The 18,766-nt window shown below is 40.3% G+C and overlaps 1 protein-coding gene across 1 annotated transcript in view; it reads right to left on the bottom strand.

The window, feature by feature from the left end:
• CDKAL1 (CDKAL1 threonylcarbamoyladenosine tRNA methylthiotransferase) overlaps positions 1-18,766 on the bottom strand; it is a 673,650-nt gene that overhangs the window by 241,523 nt on the left and 413,361 nt on the right. Inside the window, exon 10 of the mRNA XM_090039422.1 lies at positions 16,523-16,689. Within this exon, the coding sequence (XP_089895548.1) occupies positions 16,523-16,689 (167 nt within the window). The remainder of the gene's footprint in view (positions 1-16,522; positions 16,690-18,766) is intronic.

Below are 18,766 nucleotides of genomic sequence, written 5' to 3'. Positions count from 1 at the left end.
ATCCCCCATTTTTCAAACAATCCTCATTCCAGAGCATCTTCCGCTGAAAGAATACATCCTTCTTTCCTGCGGCCTTTGGTATTGTGCTCTGTAGTATTATAGTTGTGAAAGAGCACAAAAGTCACTAGAAGCTAATGTAAAATAAAGGTTTCTCAGGGTGTGAGGCCAGTATCTCCATGACAAAAGTCCCTGCCTGGAGGTCATTCCTAAAACACAATATACAAATGCATGTCAGTTTGGTATACAGTGATACTATATGATGATAATACCACTGTCATCTGAAGCTATACAACTGAAATGACAGCTTTGTATAAATATATATAAGATAAATATTTGGAGGGCAGTACCCGAAATAGTTAAAGTTGCTTGGTAAACACCTTTCTTATTTCTTGCTTTCATACTCAAATTTTTAGGAAATTTAAAAATCTTTTAGGCCAAAACATTTCAGGGCTTTTTCCTGCACAAAGTTAAGTATTTATGCACTTGGATGATGAACATGCTCAACGCCCTCTACTAATCAGAACTTATTACAGTAAAATCCCCATTATCTGGCATGAGTGGGGAATGAGGGCTGCTGAATATCTAAAAATGCCGGTTACCTGAGGAGCGTGGGTTTCTGGACAGATGTGGAGCAGGGAGGGTGGAAGAGGGGAGAGCGAGGGCAGCTGAACACAGAGCAGGGTGTGCGGGCTAGCAGCAGCCGCACGCAGAGCAACAACCTTGCAGGATGGCAGGCAACGGCAGAGGCCACCACATGCGAGCTTTCCCCCTCCGCATTCAGCCAGCTGGCAATTCCGGTTAGTAGAGTGTTCTGAATAGCAGAATGCCGAATGGGGATTTTACTGTATTGACATTCTCTTCATCTAGACCAAGGGTTTGTCAAACATACAGTCTGTGCGCCAGACTAGGCCCATGGGTTTTTGACTGACCCCACAGCCTGTGCACTGGACCAGCGTGGAACCCAGGACTATGATCCCAAGCTCTCCCACACTGGCATTAAGGCAAGATGGGATCTAATGCTGGATCCTAATATCACACCTCCTGCCATGCACATGTGGCATGGCAGGAAGCATGATTGTGGGGAACCCACATCTAATCCCATAGTGCCTTTACTTGCACGTCTGCCAGGGAAAGAGAGGGAGAGAAGAAGAGAAAGAGAAAGACAGACATGAAGGGAGAGACAGAAAAACAGACAGGAAATATAAATTTCAAAACCTAAAGAATCTGTAGTATAACGTATAAAAGTTAACACAAGGCTAAGTTAAAATGAGAAGAATTGTCACCCTGGTAAGTGATCAAGACACACTTCAAGAAGAAAAGAAAAAAGCAGTGTTATTTGCTAGTAGCTTGAAAATAGAAAACCCCTCCTCTCAAGCAACTGGCTCAAAGGATGATGCTCGGGTCAGCCATAATAAAGAATGGAGGAAATGGAAGCAGGCTGAAACCTGATATGAGACTGAACCAAACAAGTGGACAGAGGAGGATACTAAACTGAGTTGTGACGAGAAGAAAAAAAAAAAAGAAAAAAAAAAAATCAACATTAGATGATTTATCTGCTTAACATTTCCCATCAACCAAGCCCCTTGGACCTTTTGGGAAATTCTGAGTCTGCTTTTGTTTTAAGTGCACTAAGGCAGCTTGAATGTTATAACACCTAGGTGTGATTTCACAAAGATCTCTAAATGGGCATGCTCCAGGTTGGTTAAGAGAATACACATGAGCCCATGTGGAGATGCCGAAAAGCAAAAAAGAAATGGCTTTGTGGATTGAGACATAAACTGAGTATCTAGGGTGCTGGCACCAGGCCAATTTGAATTACCAGACTTGCCTGAATATAAGATGAGGTTTTTTTTCCCCTCAGTTAGCATAGAAGAAAAGACTCCTCATCTTAAAATCACATACAAAAAACTTCACTAAATATATTAGCCATCACTAAACTGCTGCCAAAAGCACCATGTGCTCAGTAATGGAAACTAAATATAAGGTTGATGAAATGCAGCCAACACTGAGCATGACTACAACACACATGGCGCCTACTGGGCAAACATACCGATGGGAAACTACACCAAAGATAGGTTAGTGCAACCCATCTGAATAAAATATATGGTAGTACCCATTGCACTCTGTCTCCCTCAGTGCTGACTCTCTTTCAAGTCATGGTGAGCCACTAAACAATACATTTTGACTTCCTCTTCACTCCCACTCATATCGAGCAGTACTGAGCTACAGGGTCACCATGGCTTGAAATACTGTTGACTTTGCTGGGGCCTAGCCCAATGAACTATATGGTAAATCGTGAGCATTTTGCTTTGGACTAATATCATGCACAGTTGCTACTACAAATAAGTAGGTACAAAAGTGCTGCTAAAATGTATTTGTGGAGTACCTATGTTAAACTTGTAGCAGTTTCAGAGAAGGTAAAATGAATCAATTCTGGAAAGCATATGGGTAGCATAGTAATTTGCCTATACGCAAGTTAATACAGGCATGTTTGCTTCAAAGTTGTTGTTTTTAGATTTGCCCCTCAAATCCATGTGCTTGGGGTGGGGGGGGGGCAGGGGAAGGGGCTGAATAGTGACAAAGTTACGGGGGGGCAGAGGACAAAGTGGCCACCTGATCCCCCCAATTTATTTTCCATGTGCTTGGGGTGCGGGGGGCAGGGAAGGGGCTTAATAGTGATAAAGTTGGGGGGGCAGAGGACAAAGTGGCCACCTGATCCCCCCCCAATTTATTTTCCCTACTGTAGTAGTGGGAGGAGGGCAAGTTCAATGCAAATTTCCAAGAATTAGATTCTATTACTAAAGAACATGATAACAAATGTATACATTTTCCATATACAGAACCTAATTATTGGGGATGCAGTTTATATTCAGGATCATCTTGTAGTTGAGTAAATACAGTATTCCTTATGCAAGAGGTAGGTGGCTAAGGCTGTGTACACACATTTAAATGACCAGGGAAAATTCTCCCAGGTTTGCTCTCCTGGTTGAAAAAACTTACCCAGAGATGCCTGAACAGGCATTCGAATCATAGAATCATAGGAAGTAAGGGCTGGAAGGGACCTCAGTAGGTCACCCTGTCCACCTCCCTGCTCAAAGCAGACCAACCCCAATGACATCATCCCAGCCAAAGCTTTGTCCAGACGGATTTTGAAAACCCCCAAGGATGGAGCTTCTACCACCTCTCTGGTAACCTGTTCCAGTGTCCCTCCTAACCTGTACCCTCCTAATGAGAAAATTCTTCCTAATATCTAACCTAAACATCCCTTGCTGCAACTTGAGACCATTGTTCCTTGTTCTGTCATCTGCCACCACTGAGACTAGCCTAGGTGCATCCTCTTTTGAACCTTGCTTCAGGTTGTTGAAGACTGCTCCTCTCACTTTCCTCTGATCTAGACTAAATGAGCCCAGTTTTCCCAGTCTTTCCTCATAAGTCATGCCCACCAGCCCCCTCCCCACTTCTGTCACTCTCTGCTGGACTCACCCTGATTCCTTTCTATAGTGAGGGGTCCAAAACTGAACACAGTATTCCGGATGTGGCCTCATCAGTGCTGCATAGAGTAGAATAATCACTTCCCTTGACCTACTGGCAGCACACCTACCAATGCAGTCCAGTATGCCATTAGCCGCCTTGGCAACGAGGACACACTGCTGGCTTATATTCAGCTTATTGTCCACTGTAACCCCCAGGTCCTTTTCTGCAGAGCTGCTGCCCAGCCAGTCAGCCCCCAGCCTGTACTGGTACATGGGATTGTTCTGTCCTAAGTGCAGGACTTTGCACTTGTCCTTGTTGATCCTCATCAGACTCCTTTTGGCCCAATTCTCCAATTTGTCTAGGTCACTCTGAACCCTAGCCATACCCTCCAGCATATGTACTACCCCCGCCCCCAGCTTACTGTCATCTGCAAACTTGCTGAGGGTACACTCTCTGCCATCTTCCAGGTCGCAAATGAAGATACTGAACAAAACTGGCCCCTGGACTGACCCCTGGGGGACTCCACTTGATACTGGCTACCAACCAGACATCAAGCCATTGATTATTACTCTGAGCCTGATGCTTCAGCCAGTTTTCTATCCACCTTACAGTCCATTCATCCAGCGCACACTTCCTGAGAGAATGGTGTGGGAGAGCGTATCAAAAGCCTTGCTAAAATTAAGGTACGCCACATCCACACCTCATCAGAGAAGGCAATCAGATTGGTCAGGCATGACTTGCCTTTGGTGAATTCATGCTGAATGTTCCTAATCACCCTTTTCTCCTCCAAGCGCTTACACATGGATTTCTTGAGGATCTGCTCCAGAGAGCCTCTGTGCACACATCTCTGTACTTTGTAGGCTCCCTCAGTGGGCCTGGCAACAGATGGCAGCCCTAACTGGCTGCTCAGAATCATTCTGTATCTCTTTGCAACACAATATGAAGAAGGCATATTCTATTCCATCCTTGGCTGAAGCATTAGAGTCCAGTGACCAACACAGTCTTCTTTATGGGGGGAAAGAGGAGTGCAGAAGCAAAGCACCTGAGGATGCTGGAGGACTGTGCTGTGGCTTCTCTTAGAAAGGTAAGTTGTACAGACATTTGCTTTCACAATAAACTCTCAAAAAAGTGTTTTAACCCTGGTTGTTTCCAAGTTATTTTACTCATGGAGCAGTCATTTTTGCTCTGGGAGAAAAATCCTGAACATCTGTTTACTCATGGTTTTTCCCCCTGGGAGAGCAGTGATTTTTTTCCCAAGAAAAATGGATCGTCTGTACATAGTTCAAGTCTTAAATCCTGGTTATGTGCCTACATTGAAGCAATCTGAATCCAATCAAAACCTCTTAAAATCCTACATTTTTAAAATCTTGTTCAACAAGATTATCTAGGAGAGATTAAAAATCAGTGACTTAAGAGAAAAATGAAATTTGAAACTATTTTCTGAAATTGATCTGTCAACTCTTCATGCAAGTAGCCCAATTAATGGAGGAGTTAATGCAATTTACAAAAATTAATATCAAGACATATTGATATTAAAAATAAATATCCCACAGAAAGAATGTTAAGGCAATCAACTTTTTTCTAATTAAAACCTAAGCCTATGATGATGCATTAACATAGTATCAGAGAAAGCTGACTGAAGTGCAAAACTGGTATGAATTCACTTAATGTTGCTATCAAAGACAACACAACATTAAATAGACACATTAGTAGCAAGAACTAACATGATTCAGGTTAAACTATGAAAAAAATCACAAATTAAATTAAATCATTTCTCTCTATCTCTGCTTTTAGAAATCTGTCTATATCATAAAACTCTACAATTTTGTACAATGGGTTCTTTATGCTGCTTATCAGAAACGTGCATTTGCAAGTTGAAAGAAAAAATAAGCCAGCAGTCATATCTATATGCTTGTCTCTCTAATCAATGTCAGGTTCTGACTTTAAAGAACACAAAATTGGTTCCAATCTTTTGTATTTTAAAGTTGAATAAATTAAATGACACAAGATTGCAGTAGTTTTACTAACAGAAGAATTCTTCATAGAAAGGCAGAGCATCTAAAGTCTTCACAATTTTCAACCACACTGTCTAATGAAATAAATAAAACAAATGTGTCATTATAGGATATAAAAACAGTGTCTACAAATTCTTGGTGGACTTCAAAGCTGATCATTACTACTCTTAGGCATCATAGAGCCATAATGCAAAATAATATACATCAGAGAATCAACTACTCATTTCAGTTAATAGTTTTTCTTTTTAAGAAACAAAATTTATTTTTCTTTGTCTACTATCAGAAAGTAAGGATGTAATTTAAAATGAAGTGTGGGCTTTTATCTGGTGGAAATTTATAAAAGACTGCCAATATATCCTGTGGCTTTTCACTGATGAAAATGAAGGGGAAAAAGGCAGAAGAAAACTGAAAGAAAGCTTTATAACCCAGTTTAACAGATCATCAAATTTCTTTCTGCAAACCACTTAAAGACAAGTTAAAAATTGTTTACTAAGATGCAAACCATAATATTGCTACATATGAATTAGCTGTCAATAGAAAGATAGCCTGTCAGCTGGAAAATATGTAAAATACTAGACAGCCATATAGCAAGAAACTTCAGCTATCTGTTAGGAATGTATGAAACAGCGCTGGTCCGTTCCAACTTGTTTCAAGATCTATATGGAACAGTGTTCTGTATCGAATTTCAAGTTGAAACAGTGAGGCTGTTTTGATGCTGTTTCAACGTTTCACCTAACCATCAGGCTGGGGAAACTCAGCCCAGGTGGGCCGAGTTCCTTTCCCCAGCACAACCATCAGAGCTGACTCCCCAGCCCCAGGGTCAAAATGTTTGATTTTTGAAACATTTTGACTAGCCTCGTTTTGTTTCAAGGCTGTTTTGAAGCCTTTTGTTTTGTTTTGATTTTGCTGTTTCAACCTCGAAATAAGTCAAAACAGTGTCAAAACGAAACAGCCGGTGAAATTCCACACAGCCCTACTATCTGTGTAGCACACTGGTCCATAGAAGCTCCATGTTCATCGTGGTATACCGATTTCAAACAGGGGCCTCAATCCAACTTCCCAAACTGTGTGGATGCTTTCAATAAACCATCTTCAGTATGTGGTGAGAAAGACTGTCCTAGCCTTCCTGCAGAGTTAATGGATTTTGTATGAACACACCTATCTTCTGTATGCCCAGCAAACAAAGAAAGTGCATATGCTGGTGAAAAGAGTACCTTTAGAAAATACTTTATGATTTTTTCTGGCTTTATCATATTTTAAAGAATCTATTTTATGAAGATACATGTATATGAAATGATAACACAGCACTACAGTCCTTCATTCCTGCAAATGAACCAGCTGTAGACAGCACTTCCAGTATAGTCTTACCAAAAGCTGTTTGCAGAAAATGTGAGATCTGACCATAAATCAAAATTTTTTTTTAAAAAGGCAGACTTGACATGCTCATGCCTGCCATAATTATTACTGACTGAAGAAAGACAAAGCTAACCACTCAGATTATCTTGGATTGAAGAGACTATAATGCCATTTAGGTAAGACATAGTTATTCCCAAAAACCGATTACAAAACATCCTTTCTGAGCACCTCATAACATATACAGGAATGGTAAAAGCGGTTCCCAATGTCAAATCACTTTTTATATTGAAGACTGATAATGAAAGAAAAGGCAATGGTCATGAAATCAGCAGAACCTTAATTTGCTGTGGATTAAGATACTGAGATTGTTAAAAAGAGAGAGACAGAAGGGCAATTAACAGTTATCAAATATATTACACAGAAAGCATGGCAGAATGGCACCTTAGAGACTAAACAAACTAACTACCTTTCTCTAAAGCACCAAGACATCTAACCACATTTTGGGGTCTGATCTCTGGGCTAAACTTATGTTAAATGAAAAAAGAACTGAAGTATTCAGAAATTTCACTATACTGAACCTTTTTTCTTGACAGAAATTGAGAGGAGAAATCATGAATTGACGAATTTCTTAGAACTGTCATTAACTTGAATCCTTTAACTGGTGAAGTGAAGAACTTTCTTCACTGAGGCAAGACCAGATAAAATAGCTCACTGGTTTAATGCTTCATTTTGCCAGTCGGCCTCTTTAGGGAAAGGTGGGCGTGTCTACATGAGATACTTAATGCTCACTGCACTAATTCTACTGCACACTAGCATGGCTGGTAAAAACCATGTTAATGTTCTAATGCACAGTATATTTAGTCCAATGTGCATTATGTGCAGCACAAAAAGCATTCATCTGCAATAATGCACAGTAGCACCAACTGTGGTGCATTAAGTTAGTACATGTTACTACAGGTACTAAACTTAATACGCCATAATTACATATTAATAAGTGTGTAGACATGCCTGATGTAGCCTAACTGTCAGAACATGAGACCAGGAGTCAGGACACCTAGGGCATTTATACATATGCTCTGGGAGTACAGCAGAGGGAGGGGGATGGCACTTTAATTAGAATTAAAGCACCTGGAGCGTCTTGGGGAGCAGCATTCCTACTCTTAAAAATGGCGGCAGGGGCATTTCACTAAAGCTCGTTGAACAAACTTTAGTTAAAGTGCTCCCATCGCCATTTTTAAGCAAAGGGACGCTGATGTCTGCTGGAGCACAGTAATTGCCATGCTCCAGCAGACCCAATCAATCAAGCCTATTTTGACAGCGCATTGGAGCAGCCTCATTGCTTGAGTATAGCCGGCCCTAGGGTGCATTCCTCTCTGAAGCAGTAACCTGCCAAAGTTCACATATTGAACAGTTTTCAAAAATGCACTATCAGGCTTAAAAAAAAGAGTTCTAGTCTTAGTGAAATTAGTGAGCTCCATCTGAGTATATTTTGGGTGGGATCAGGAATTAACACTATCATCATTGCTCCAATGTGATCAAAAAGACTTGTCTTTAATAAGCAACTATTTTACTGGAACTTTGAATAACAATTTAACACAGAAGTTTCTTCCTCTTTGTTTTTCTCATTACATGCAGTAGCAGAGAGAGTATGCGTGTGTGCACACACATACTGTATGCGTTTGTATATACATACATTATTACTTCAAATTGAGTCATGAACTTGGAAGATACAGTGATTTTAAAATATTCAATGCTAGGAATACATCACAAAGAAATTAGCCAGTAGGGAGGGCTATGCGAAGCTTCGGTTGCCGATTCAATTCGGAGAAGAATTGGCCTGATTTGGCAGCTGAATCTTCAAATCTGAATCAAATCAGGAGACCCATTAAAAGGTCCAAAATCAAATCAAAGCCTCCAAATAGATTCAGAAAAGATTTGGAGGGATTCAGAGATTCGGATCAGCAGGCACAACTGGGAGGTGTAGGTTTTCCCGTGGCTCCTCCAGCTCGGTCTGCCTCTCCCCGGGCAAGGGGAGCCATGCGAGAAGCCCCCCGTGGCTGCCCTGCCTGAACCTGCAGTCACCCATCCCCCACCTGGCCCCAGCCTCTCGGCACTCTGGGGGAAAAAAAAAAGCCCTGTACTCACTGGCTGCAGCAGTAGTGATCGGGACTCTGAGGCCCCTTCTATGCTGCACAGGTCAGTAGGGATCACCCCCCCCGGCACCAGTGCAGCATGGCTCAGCAGGGCATTGCGTACGGTTTGGGAGCTGGGGCTGAGCAGTGCTGGGCTCCAGCTGATTGCTGGAGCCACCCCAGCTCCCAGACAGTGCGCGGTGCCCTGCCAAGCTGCACTGCACCCACGTGATGCAACAGCTGTCACGTGAGAGCCAAGCAGGGTCGATCCCCACTGCCCCCCAATGCTCTGCACTGCTTGCGGGGGGGGGGGGGGGGGAACTCTTCCACGAGACCCCAGAGGCTCTGATCCCTGCTGCTGCAGGCAGAGACTGCATGGCTTTTTAAAATATATATAAAGTGCCAGGAGGCTGGGCTGGGCAGGGCAGCCATGGGGGCTTCTCTTGCAGCTCCCCCCTGCCAGGGCAGAGGCAGGCACAGCTGGAGGAGCCACAGGAGAACCTGCAGCCACCCAGCTGTACCTGCCTCTCCCCGGGCGATACAAATCTTTGAATCAGTGCCAAATCTCCGATTCTGATTCAGCCAAATCAAATTGGCAATAGTGATTTGAATCACTGTCATCCGAATTGGCCAAATCTGAATCAAATACTTCCCTGTTTGCACAGGCCTATTAGCTAGCATCAAACCTTTAGCATAAGCCACTGGTGAGGCTGAAGACATGCATGATGGGAAACAAAATTAAAAAACTGCATTTTATGCCAAAGGTCACTGGGAAGCCAAAGGTTCAGAAAAAAAGAGATGAAAATTTCCCTTTTTTCAGCAAGCAAGATTTGCACCTTGATGAATGGTTACGGCTGGTATCGTTGCCAAAATAGACATTTTAAGAAACAATACTTCTGTTCTGCTTTTTACCTGAAGATCTCAGAATTGCTTATATTATTAAGCGTCACAAAAAATCATGTAAAGTAGCTGTTAATATTCCTGTATTGCCAACTGGGTAGCTGAAGTACAGTGCTAATTTTAAATACCTTGATTTCGGGGCAACTATTTTGTATATACACACAGCAAGGGGATACAAATTAAAGCAGATTCTCACACACACGTACAAATGTGCAGTTTTCTATTTGAATTTGCAAATGCTCTGGTTTCTACAAATTCCACAGAATTTGCCACAGAATCTATCAATTTCTGCAAAACTGTACAACACAATCTAAGTTTTCACAAAACATTATATACAGTGGAAAAAAAGGAAAGACAAAGAAATAAAGTGTGTAGCCTTTTAAATTAGAATTGAGGGAAACATTGATTCAAGCGCTTCTTGACACAGGAAGACTAACTGAAAGGCTCAACATGACTGAAGGTTCTGCAAGACACGAGCTGCAGTATTTATCTTGAGGACAGGTTAACCTGAAAACCTAACAAGTGAAATGATGCTTAGGCCCTGTCCATGTGGGGAAATTTACTGGTATCATTATACTGGAATGAGTGTCTACACAGGGAGTTGTCCTATATAATTAAGGCAGTGTAATTATATTGATAATTTTCCTCATGAAGACTAGTTTTAACTATTTCCACTTTTGATTTAAGTTCAGTTTAACATTTTGTCTAATTACCAAAATATTCCTATATCCTGCAACAAGTTCCAGTGGGTTTTGGCATCTCTGCATCTCTATAGTTGGAGAGATTATGCATACAGAGAAGCCTAAAGTGATTTAAGGATAAACGTATAAAAAGCAAGCAATAAAGTCTTTCTTCCTTACAAAGTTCAGGTTTAAACATGAAATTTAAAAACCCCTTTGAATAACGTTCTGATACTCTGTGGCAAAGTAGCAGAATCCTTTTATGAGGTTTCCTAAATTAAGCAGTTCCATTAATACAACCTGCAATGGCTTGCAAAGTTGAAATCCAGCATTACTCATGCTGCAGTCTACAAACAAAATACTCCTGTTAAAAATCACTATGAAAAAGCCTTCTTGCTACAGTATCCAGAAAACAAGCTGCCATTTCTGAATGACATTTTCAATATGATCACATCTGCGGTCAGAGCATGCCAATTGTTTCATGGCTGCATCATGTACAAAAAAAAATTATAAAAACAAAAGAAATTATCAGTAGTTATTACATAAAAATGCAGTGTGGGACTATTAAATAAAGTTTGCTAATTTAAAACCTTTTAGTCTGTGTTGCTAAGATTCCTGCTGTTACTGTCTGGCACAAAATTAAATTATCATGATAACTAATTCTGCTCAGCAGATTCTAACAGCAAGAAACCTAGCAACACTTCTCATGAAGACACCGAATAGCTAGATTTCAGTTAAAACCAAAAAAAACTTTTCAAATAGATACTGTGTGTAATGACCCTGACCTTATCCAACAACCTAGTACCAAAAGCACAGGCTTTTCCCTTAAGAGCTACAGGTTAAACTCTATTAGTTGACACCAGCAATAGATTCTTAGCCTCTCTGTGGGGAACACAGAACACACCACTTAGCCATGGTGTTACATATGCCACATGCTTTGTTTTGCAAGACGCTTAAGTTCTAACCGGCCAAGCAGAGCCAAGTCAGACATATAATCCAACTTGTCTGTAGGTAACCTGGTAACACTGAAACCACCTAATCAATTTATAGTAGAACACAAATGTCAATGAACTCAAGGATTTCACTAGCCAAGTAAGAAGCATAAACCACTACAGAATGACGGATTATTTTATTGTACCAGAACCACCGTAACATGGCCAATCTGAATTATGGTCATTCAGCACTACAGCATGACATACCATATTAAAATATTCCAGACAGCTGGTACAAATTTATATCCCTACTGACACCAATGATCTGCAGTAGTTGCTCATAAACAATGAGTTGGAAGGTCATATATTTTACAGCGTCCTCTCTGCCTATGTACCTGTACTTTTTATATAATTTAACATCACCATAGTGAGAGATTTCCACACTTCCCTGGGGAAGCAATTGCATAAATTAACAGACTTCATCATTAGTAATTCATGCACGTCCTAAATAATACTTTGCATGACTTAATCCCTTATAAGGTGGTTTGTTCTAAATAAGTCATATGCCTCTGCTGGTATATGTTGTTTCCTTCAGATATTTGTTAATCATCATTTGGTTAAGGTTTACATATTCCATCCTTCAAAGATTTTTCCTTCATCAAGCCCCCTCGCCCCTTAATCATCTTGGCCCAAATTTCCTGTATAGGTGTACAACTTAACTGCAATAAGTGCAACAGTGCACACACATGACAAATCCTAGTGGTTATCTGAATGACGAACTGCTGCAAGAAGTCTCTTAGTGCATTCTGTTTCAAAGATTCTGCCACTTGTTGACCTGCTTTGCAGTTAACTTTCCTCCCAATATGCAAGCTTACACTTGTACAGATTAATTAAAAAAGTAGAGAATAATTATAAAGCACAACAATTTTAGTCCTTCAAATATCTGAAGCATGTATATTTATAATCTCAAATGAGTATACCAGATTGGCAAAAAAAAGATGCTTTTTTGTCACCCAACACCAGCCATGGCATTAGGAAATATTCAGGACTTCCCCTACCCCAATAAACATTCACCCTGTTTTCTTGTTATAAAAAGAGGGTGACATGTATATGTTCCCCCTCTCTTTCAAGTGCATTCATTCAGAGAGCATCCAACCAACTCAGATGATTTTTTTTAAAGAAAAGGTTTTTCTTGTAACCCAAAACCTTAAAAGCCCTATTTCATGACCCAAGTGCTGAAGCAAACCATCCTACAAAACCCACTATTTTAAATATTCTATTAAAAAGTTACATTCATTATACAGTTGGAATGTTAACAATCATCATGTTCTTTGGGTTAACAGAGTGGATTCAAAAGAGCAGGGAACAAAGTAAGGAATGGTTCCACAACTCTGTACCCTTACATGTAAGTAGTACTGCATCCATGAATATCAACAAACAAAAATAAATCCACTAGCTAAGCAATGCCAAGGTCATGTGATGCCTTAGAAATCAATAAAGAAATTGTACAATCAATACAATACTTAACAGGAAGTCAAGAAATTGATTGTTAAGTGGAAGCAATAGGCCTAGATACCAATATTAGTCTAAGTATCCTGGCATCAGTATACTGACCTATATATAAACTCAAGGGAACTATACAAAGATGGACAATGAGCAAGGTTAAAAGAATCAATACTAGAAGTAATCCCCACCCCCCCCCAGCACTACTTCCACATACAGTCAAAAGACACTTCAGGGCAATACTTGAAAAGGTTGCTTTCAGTGCTAAATATTATCAGATAGATTACAAGTCAACCTGCTTTCTGTGAAAGACACTACAGAAGAGTGCGTCTTCATTCTGTTTAAGTATTTATATATCCATTATAGTTGTATCTCAGCACATGAAAAATGTATTAATGGTAGGATTTTTCTCCATTAACACTAAATGTCTTCCTCAGGAACCTAGAGGTTTCATGCACAAGAATCCCCCTTGTTCTCTTCCCTCAACCAAAAAAGGGACTTTAAAATACATAACGCAAATGGCCACGCTAGAACAGACTTGAGGTTTTGAAAATTCAGCGTCTCGTCTCCCAGCTTTGGGTTATTCAGAGGACAGTCCAAGATACTTTGGATAGAGAGTTAAGAGATCATCTATTTCCCTACATTAGGTTGCTTCCCAATGTCTTGCATCAGACTGGCTTACCTGTGAAACACAAGGTTTATCAAAAAAATTTTCAAGGCAACTTTTGATATTCTTGTTCTCCATACAAATGTGCAATTAATTTTGAATCTTGCCAAGTTTTTGTCCTCTAAAACTTCAGAGTTCTTCATAAATCATATACCTAACACCAGCATTTAAACACAGCTACCTCTAATATGGGAAGCAACTTGCTGGCACACAGCAAACTGCTAAGGCAGAAGATTTTGGCCAGAAAAAGAAATGCAAGTCTCTGCTCTTATGAAAAGTGCCAAGGGTCTTTAAGATTTTCACAAATCAACTCAGACCTGAAGAAGGGCATCTGATGAATGAAAGTTTGTCTAACAGTTCGCCCAAATATACAGTTGGTCCAGTAAAAGATGCCACAGAAAATCCTTGGCCCTCTCATAAACAAGAAATCATTTTAGCGTCTTGTTCCACAACTTCATGGTAGTATTACATCTTAAAGACAAAAAAAGCCAAAAGGTCCAGCTGACCCTCCTGAAAAATGAACTGGCAATTCTAGGGGCTCTCTGACTTCCCAAACTGATTGCTTAGACAGCTAATGCATCTCCTTGTTTTCTGTAATACAGTAGCACCTTCAATCATAATTATAAATTAAGTACCCGAGTGCAAAGTACAGTAAAAGCTGTGTTAACATGCATGAGTGGGATAAGGGGGGTGCCAAGTATCCAAAAGTTCTGGTTATCTGAGACAAGGGTTTTCTACCTTTTTAAAAACCCCTGCGGAGCTGGTGGTGGCTGCATGTGGAGAAGCAACAGTACAGGGTGGTGGGCAGTGGCCGTGGCTGCTGTGTTCGAGCTCCCCTGACCCCGGCCAGCAATTCTGGTTAATAGAGTATTTCAGATAGTGGAATGCCAGTTAACACAGATTTTACCATAATCTGTGAGTTATGATTGCCAACTTTCATGTGCTACTAGCCTCTACTGTTCTCAGGCTACAGAACCATTCATTCTGGTTCTACTGGATATCAGACACTTCTCTGAAGATCATGCCCATTTGCTTACTTTTTTTTTTTTTTTTAAGAAATGGAAGTAGAAGCTCACTCCTCATTTCTCTGGACTTTAGAAAAATGACTGGGCACAGCTTTTAGACAACACCATCTCAGTACCTTGAGGAATCCCAAGTGACCAATACTTAGTATGCAATATGTTAGGAAGTGCTACTGAATGGGCAACAAGTATTTTATTTTCATACACGGATAGTTGCACCCCAAATATTAATGATATAATCAGCCCATAAATCCTCCCCAATCTTCTTTCATCTGTGTTTTTTCTTTATGTTTAGGTTTTTTCATGACCAATTTACACAAGATTCAATAAATTCATTTGGCCACCAAACAAAGCAATTCTTTAGAAAATTCCCTCTGCTCCTGCTACCTGTATAATTGCTGTTCATTTTAATTCCTCAGCATTCAGCTCTGCTTCTATTTTACTTCATATAGTTTGTTAAAAAACAATTTCTTGCTAAACATCTAAGGCTCCCATTTCTTTGTAGGGAAGCCCTGGACACAAAGCATGAGTTAATTTTTATTCTTTTTCCTGGCTTTTGTCAGATTTTGAACCCAGACAGCAGATAAGTTTTTCTGAAGGCATTTTTCCAGGTACACAGGGAGGACAATTTTAACTCAGGATCCATAGATTGATATGATCACTTCTACTAGCTATTAAAGAAGAGCTGAACATGCAAGACAGTCCAATGTCATGGATCAATGGCACTTTTGAGAGGAAGCTCTGCCTAAGGACTCCCACAAGAAGCAACCTTATCTGGTCTCCCTCTCCTGAAGGACCCCCTGAAGCCAGCCCTGGCATGGCTTCACAAGAGTCAAACATCTAGCTTTGAAGTCTAGCTTTGAAATCTAGCTCCCCCCGTGATCCATGATAGATCACCATGGATAGAGAGCTCCTTCTTTTTGGTCAGTGCCTGGGAAGGGAGGTGTTTTCTTCTTCAAATGGGGGGGGGGTGGGGGGGGTGGCATTAGGGGGTCAAAATGTCAATGTCCCAAAAAGGACAGCAAACGGTTCAGCTCTGAAGATTTAGTGCGCCACTGCAGGTCCCTCTGTTGTCCCTGGGACTACTTCTCTTGGTCTTCCCTCTCCCAAATGGGACTACCTTTTTTCTAGCTCTCTATGCTCCCTAGTACCCCTTTTTTTCTACCTTCAGCTTTCTCAGAGTGTCACTCTTCCTCCTCAGGCACAGACAGCCACTCTTGCAACATGACAGTTAAAAAAAAGTATAGTATTAACTGGGAGACAACACCTATAACAGCCCAATAAAATTAAACCATGTCACAGGGAACTAGCCAGGGAACAATCTCCAGGCTCTGCTGCCAGGCCCAGACTGCCATCTCCCCCCTGGGGAGAAAGAGCACATAGATGTCCTGCTCATGAAACTATTTATAGGAATTGTTTACAGCAAAGCATGCTCATACTAAGTCCCCACAAGAAACGCAGGCTAGACTTCATATTATGAACACAGAAACTAAGACAAGGTTTTCTGACAGCATTTTTGCATGTACAGGAGGAAGATTTTGACTCAGAATCTGTAGTTTGATATGACCACTTCCACTATATATTAAAAAGCTGGACATGCATGCAAAAGTCTGACAACACTAACTTCAAACTCACACCCCCCATTTAAAAAGAGAAGTGTATATTTGATTGATTGGATAGCCACCTTTGTCAGGCAAGTGACTTACTGTTAAAAGTCTAATTTGATACATTTATTTGTAATTTGTGACTGCAAAAGTTATTGACACACTACACCAGATACCATACCGACTTGATTAGTTAACAGCTATGTTAAAATGCAAATGATTCTCCTTTTTACTTACCTCCAGATGCTCCAAAATATAGGGGGGGTTTGTCATGCCAAGTCTCAACATAGCTCCCTCAGGGATAACCTCAACCAGCTTCCACAGAAGTGTAGGGAGATCTGTGCCAATGTCTCTACCATAAGCCCCTGTGTCTTCACTGGTCAGCCATATCTCACAAACACCCTCTGTGAATAAAAGGAGGAGATAATTAACAAATCTGTTTTAGAGCTGTTTATTTTATCATACAGCTGCTCACCCTTTTTAATGCAGTATTTCACAAGACTATTATGTAGCCAGGCTGGGTATTGAATTGCAGGAGAAAAAAGAAGAGGCTTATCCCACGGGTAGCAGTGGGTTATTAAGTTCATTTTATGAGCACCAGAGTGCTACAACAATGCTGTAAATTATCATTGCTGTGGAGTGATTAACATTCACAGTCAATGACTAATGCTGCCTTGCCTCAACAGCAACTCTGTCAGGACCAATACTGAACTCCCATCTTTGAGGTTATCTACTTGATTAACCACCACAAGCACTACTACTCAAGCAATCAGTCGATCCTAATAGCCATTACTAACAGTAAACCAACTAACTGGTTAGTTAACAATCTGTATGGGCCTAAATTAGTTAAGGCTATAACAAGCCAGTTGCCCAAATGGCAATTATCAATTGTTGTAGAATACCTATTGCAATCTGACTTCTTTAAATTATGCTGTTAGCAACACTGTATTAAAATTATTGGCCTAAAAAGGACAATCACTGCAATATGGTTAAGTAGCAGTGTTGGAAAAACTGCTTCCTAGCAGTTAGTATTTTCCATCAATCAGGCTGTAGAAAGTAGTATATTTGCTTTGTATTGTAAAGTGCCTTGACCTCGAATGCCAAAATCTGGTAATAGCATCCTCCAGTCCAAAGAGGGGAAAGGTTGCACTGGTCTCTAATAATAGCTGAAATAAATGAGATTTAATATGGGCCATTTCCATCAGGGTATTCCACCTTCCATCCTTTCCCTAATGTAAAAAAATATTTTAAACAAGAAGCTACTGATGTAGATTTCGGTTCCTATTCTAGGAGGTAAATTGTGGTGGTAGAGGTAGGAGACAGTCATACCCACAATTCCAGCTAGTAAATGCAGCATGGGTCTGCTTTGCAAGTGTCTCCATTCAGGTTGTAGTCGTATTAGTATAGAGGCAAAAGGAATCAAAACAACAACAACAAATACATTTCTGGGCAAAAATCTAGTTGGTCTAATAAAAGATATCACCTCTACCATGAGCTCCGAATTCCTTTTTTCTAATGCAAGACATTCAAAATTCTCCTCGAACACTGAGTTTTCCATGGGAACACAGTCCTCTGTACCGGTGTGCAAGCAGGCACTAACAAAAAGTACCTTATAAAAAATCCTTCAATGCCATCTATACACATTTCTTGTCCACTTATTAAAATCTAATAGCTGCAAAATCTATGAAAAAGCTTAATTAATCTTTTTGCTCCTGAAGTTCAATTGTTACTGCTATACAGTCATCAATCATTAGCATTTTAGATATACTCGGTATAGCATCTTGTATAGCACTGGTATACTTATTCTCAGATCTATTTAGAGTTCTAATATGTGCAAGTGTGTATACGTATATATGTACATATACATATACTCACTCACCATCTCGCAGTACCTGGTAACATCTTTAGCATTTTATTTTGCACCATGCAGTGTGAAATTAAGCCATTAAAAATATAGAGGTTTACTTGCCTGATTATTAAATGATAAAATCATAATATTATCTGGTGCAACCAGGAAGAAATAAATGAATTGTGTAACCATTAAAATTTACAAAGAAAATCTTAAGTGAGTTTTAAAAGCAGGATATTAGCCAATCTTTTTCCATTGCTGACATGCACCAAAACAACAAAGTGAATATTTTAAAGCAAACAGAGTGATTTTCATTTATATTTTTTTCCATCTAAATGATTCCATGTTTTCGCTCTGTGAAGAGGGCTTCTGGAACTCTGCCTTGCTGTTGCCAGATGAACGTGAAGAAAGAAGCGCTATGAATAGGAATGGAAATAACATTCACGTGGAAAACAACAGCCAGCACTTAAAGCTGCATAGGTGGGGACCATTAGCCCCCTGGTGGGTTGAAACTTCAAATTAAATCACATGAAGAGGAAGCAGCTGTAACTAAAACAGCGACAACAGGAATAACTGTCTTGACTGCTCTGATCAGGGTTCTGAACAACAGGCAACGGTTACAAGCCATGCAG

This window comes from Crocodylus siamensis, chromosome 3 (assembly GCF_052110815.1).
Source record: "Crocodylus siamensis isolate JL-2025a chromosome 3, ASM5211081v1, whole genome shotgun sequence".
In the NCBI taxonomy this organism is placed as follows: domain Eukaryota; kingdom Metazoa; phylum Chordata; order Crocodylia; family Crocodylidae; genus Crocodylus; species Crocodylus siamensis.
Note: the sequence above shows the minus strand (reverse complement) of the source record. Positions and strands in the feature narration are given on the sequence as shown.